Source organism: Atta colombica, unplaced genomic scaffold, assembly GCF_001594045.1.
Source record: "Atta colombica isolate Treedump-2 unplaced genomic scaffold, Acol1.0 scaffold207, whole genome shotgun sequence".
NCBI classification, from domain to species: Eukaryota; Metazoa; Arthropoda; class Insecta; order Hymenoptera; family Formicidae; genus Atta; species Atta colombica.
The window spans coordinates 2748758-2753593 of record NW_017259302.1 but is presented as its reverse complement, the minus strand read 5'-3'; the positions used below and the strand labels follow the sequence as shown (position 1 = coordinate 2753593).

Sequence of the window (4836 nt, the reverse complement as noted above, 5' to 3'; positions counted from 1 at the left end):
ATAATAATAATAATAATAATAATAATAATAATAATAATAAGATCTGATTATTTTTTAAATAGATAAATAATGTTTCAAATAGATAATATATGTATTTAAATTATTAAATGATAGAAATAAATTATTTTTGAGTTGTGTAATTATAAAATTTACTGCAAACATAATTAATAGTATTAATGATCGGAGATTGCAATAAAAATATTCAATCATCCGCGGATAAGATTTTTTTCATTAACATCATTATTCCTGAAAATATTTTATCCAATAATGGATGGACGTAATTTACAGAGACATGTAATATGGATTCACATTGCGCGTATTATCCATGCTGTTTATTACCGAGCTTTCAGTATTCTATCGTTAATTAACATTCTTAAAGAAGACCAGCGAGACACATTAACGCTAAAAGGGGTTATTATTAACGTAACAGCTCGGTACTTCGTTTTCCACCGACCTCATTGTTCCCGCGAATACCGGTGGCTCTTCAGACAGGTAATTTCGGTAATTAGTGCTCTGCCTTCATAACTTTTGTTGTGCTTTCATGATTTCCGCACCGTTTTAATCCTTTTAACGGATAATCCACTACCTTCAATTCCTATTTCAGTGGAATTTTCTTCGCTAAATGCGATAAGAACGATTTTTAGAGGGACCAAATGTGATTCTTAACGGCAAACAGAAAGGCGAAGAAATGGTATGATCGTTTGTCACACGTGGCGTACATTGGATGGCCGAGAAACGTGTCGATACATTCCACGTAAAATTACTGACGCGCCCGATCTTTCATCCGCGAAATTCGTTCGACGATATCTCAGCACAGTGAATTTCCTCTAGCTGGAAGTTCTCGTTTCATGTCTGAAACCGAAATATATGGTGGTCTGTTTCTACTTACGCTCGGCGATAAATTTCGCCTGGCTAATTAAGAAGAATTACCCTGTGGAACTATCAAAAAAACCGCATAGCGTGGCTGTAAAATATTACACGCAGTTATAAAAATTACAAATGCGTATACCATTACCTAAGTAATTAACAGCAATTAACAAAAAATTACGAATTTTTAAACGTTTACGAAGAAGAAAAAGAATAATTTATTATATTTCTCTTCTCGTCTCGTTAATTAACATCATAAATTATAACAGCTTGATTCTTGACTTATTTCATATTAGTAGATTTATACATCTCTTCTCTAGGTGATCTCTAGCCATCTTTTATTTCTTATACCATTTTCAGAGCAATCTGTACACGTGCATAAATGCGTTGTACTTTGGCGGCAAGTCGCGAGTCTTGATCTTGGCATAGGTTGTTAGCTATAAGCGAGCGTGAGTTTAGTGCCATCCATTTACCACGACGGCGACGGCAGATGGGGAAAAGCGAGTGGAAAAGAGGAGGGCTCCTGCTCGCGATAAATGTAGTTGGCTTGGCTCTGCCCGACTGCACGATCATTCTTGCCGCCCTCCGGCGCTCGAAGTCGTGGGTTTAAAACGTCATTCCGGAGAACGGTCGATTACATTTAGCTCGGCGGAGGCGGGAACCTCAGGAAGGACGGTGATACGATCTGATAATGCCCAAGACTGTTGATTTTCTGCCGGCAAGTACCTCGTGAGGCATTCGAAATGTGCAAAATGGATCACCCAACTTTCAACTTCGCAACGAATTACTGCTCCATCTAGGGTATTGACGTTAAATACACTCGGGAAGTAAACGTTAAACGAGATTTCAAATAACGAATTTTACAGCGAAGCACGCCAATCAATTGTTGTCATGTTTGAAAATTGCGGAAATTTCAGTCGACGTTGAAAGAGAATTTAACGGTACCTAATATTTCTATGACAGTTTAGAGTTTGATTTTTTATGACTATAACTTACATTACATAAATAGATGCGGATGTGGAAGAAACCAGAATTGTAGTACGTGAATTATTAATGTAATGCATCATATCTTATTATTAGAAATAGAACTCTTGCCAAACGATTTAAATTCCGCAAAAAAACTAAAAATATCTAGCGGATCTTGGCACGTTTCGAAGTGTGAACAATTCTCATAGTTGTATTATTTACTTCTGAAATCTAGAATTTTCAAATTGCGGCATGTTTATGGCGCGTGAAACTTCAGTGCTTCCGACGAGTTATGTGTCCGCCGCAACTTTTCAGGGAACCTGCGTGTAATTCTAACACGTCGAGAGCCCCAACAGATACTGTTTTCACCATGTTATTTGGCGCAAGCTGCGCTTTTATGCTACGTAACGATGCGAAAATAATTGCATAATTGTTCAAATACTTTTTTATCATATCCAAATTATCGAACTTTTTATGTTGGTAAATTTTAAGTAGTATATTAAACTTGTATATTCTTCATTAAAAATTCACAACTGAGAAATAAAATAAAATAAAATAAAAATTAATATTAAAAATCCAACTATGATTAAAAATCAAGCCAAAAGAGCTACATCACCAAAAGCAGCGTTTATAAACACGATAATCAAAGTTAGCGATTTTTGACTTGAGCGGAAATTCAAGGTCGCACGTGAAGTTCGTAAAGTTGCATGTCACGACACTGTCGCGTGACAGTCTACAGGCTACCTCGTCTTTTTTCGCTGCTATACGTACAGTGAGCAGGCATTAAAGGACGGTGAAGGATCAATCGACTGGAAGCGAGAGACCGAGGGATATAGAGAGACAAGATCGAGAGAGTCGGCGAAAAATAAAGGAGACGCTTTCTCTCTTACCGGCCTTCACCGTGATTTCACGGCCGAGCACCTTGCCGACGCTATTCGACGCCTGGCATCGATAGACGGCCGAGTGTACGTCGTGCCGGTAGCTCTCCGCGCCGAACGGTAGGAAATACATGGATCCATTCACCAGCATCTCACGGATGTTCGGTATCGGCAGAACCGGCGAGCCATCGCCCATCAGCCAGTCAATCCTCGGCGAGGGACTGCCATGGGCCGAGCAATGGATCATCGCCCCGGTGTCGTTCGAGAACTCCACGCTCGAGCGCGGCTCTGAGACCAGCACTGGCCCTTGGCTGTCCAGCACCACTCCTCGTCCTGGAAGAGAAAAGCGAAATATGTCAGTGAAAAGAGCTCCTTTGTGTAAACATAAATAAAAAGATATAAATAGAATTCTTTTTAACACTATATGCTAATTTTAATCTTATTCAAAATTTAGAATAATTTCTTTTAAGAGAATATGGAGAATACGGTAACGTAAAAAAATTAACCTCGAATTACAAACAATGCTGAGGAGACAGAGACTTTTATAAAGTGAAATATTAAAATGGTGCAAACTGTTTGTCAGATAAAATTGGAAACAAAATTTCAGTAGGATTGAAGCAAAATTGTTTCGATATACTCTCTTTCTTTCCATCCATAGAGAAAAATTTTTCAATACCTTTTCAATGCCTTTTCAAAGAACTTTAGTTTTCTGGCTTTATTTAATACAAATGGACTTTAACAATGACGGAAAAGGGCACATTTCGCAACAATCTAATATAAATGAAACCGTTCATTTTTAAATTCGAGCGGACTTTACTTCTTAGGCATTTCAATTTGGCACTTAAAGACTACACGTACATTTACTACATTGAACTTTTCAAATCTGCTATCTACTTTCAGTCGCAAAATCTTACTTTCGCGGAGGAATGCGCGTCTAAATCGTTTTCTCTCGCTACGAGAATAATCCCGCATAGTTTTCGAAACAGTGGCAGTCGCATCGCGGCGCAGCGCGCACGGAAACAATTTCCCATAAATCTCTGCCAATTTTTACGCGGCTCAGAAGACGAGAAATGTTCCACCACGAAGTCGAAATAGGATGGTTTATGCAACATTCAGAACGTATTCAGAGTAAGGAGTTTAGACTGTAAAATGCGCAAAAGGCATGCGATATTCCGCGTAGGAAATATGATGCGTAACATACGGGCATTACGGTGGAAAATGCACCGAGACGATGCTACAATTTTAAAAAGGGTACGCTCGAGGAAACCATCCATCCGAGATACAGCAATAATGTCGATTCGGTCGTTTTCCGTCTGCATCGAATATCGAATCACACATATTTGATAGGACAATCTATGCCCATCTCTGACACAAGAAATGTTACTGCATGAAGAAGATAGAATACTTAAATAAATACTTAATTCCTAAATATCTTTTAATTTCTATTTCTGCAAATATTTTTCTTTTTAGAATAATTTATTTCAAACTATTATAAAAACATAAATACACAATAATAAAAATTTAATTAAAAATAAATTACGGATAATATTTATTAAAAATTCAATTTTAATCAATATACATTTTTAATTTATAAAACTTGAAAAAAGAAATATTTAAAAAACAAACTTTCAGAATTATTTGATGTATCGACAAGCAGAAAATGAGATTGTAGCTCAATTATAAGAGACATTCTCGATTCTCTCGAGAAGCGAGATAATGTTGGTAAAATAAAATAGAAAAGAGAAAAAGGACAGTTATCCGATTTTGATATTATGTTAAAAGGCACAGGATTGCGGGTCGTAAAATCTCAAACGAAAAGATTCCTCTCTCGGGTATCGAGAATAAAAATGCCGTAGAAGAGGGATCTAACGGATTGATCGCTCCAGTTACAACTACGGATTCGAGCAAGCCGTCTTTTCATCGGCAATAAAACGTATATCGCGTTCGACGATGTGCACCCACCACGTGTCCTCTTTCACTTCCAGCTTCGGTTTCCTGCCCTGTTGAATGAGCGAGATATTCGGTTGGAAGATAACATAACGAGGTTATTAACTCGCTTGTGACCCGATTTCTCGCACGTCATCAACAAGTCCAAAAGCGTATTAAATGATCGAAATTAGATGTT

At 37.6% G+C, this 4836-nt stretch overlaps 1 protein-coding gene across 1 annotated transcript in view; it reads right to left on the bottom strand.

Moving 5' to 3' along the window:
* The window catches only part of LOC108687433 (Down syndrome cell adhesion molecule-like protein Dscam2), an 83316-nt gene extending 80264 nt beyond the window's left edge, over positions 1-3052 (bottom strand). The window contains exon 1 of the mRNA XM_018193186.1: positions 2724-3052. Coding sequence (XP_018048675.1) covers positions 2724-2958 — 235 coding nt within the window. The 5' untranslated portion in view covers positions 2959-3052. The remainder of the gene's footprint in view (positions 1-2723) is intronic.
* Positions 3053-4836: the final 1784 nt, after the last annotated feature.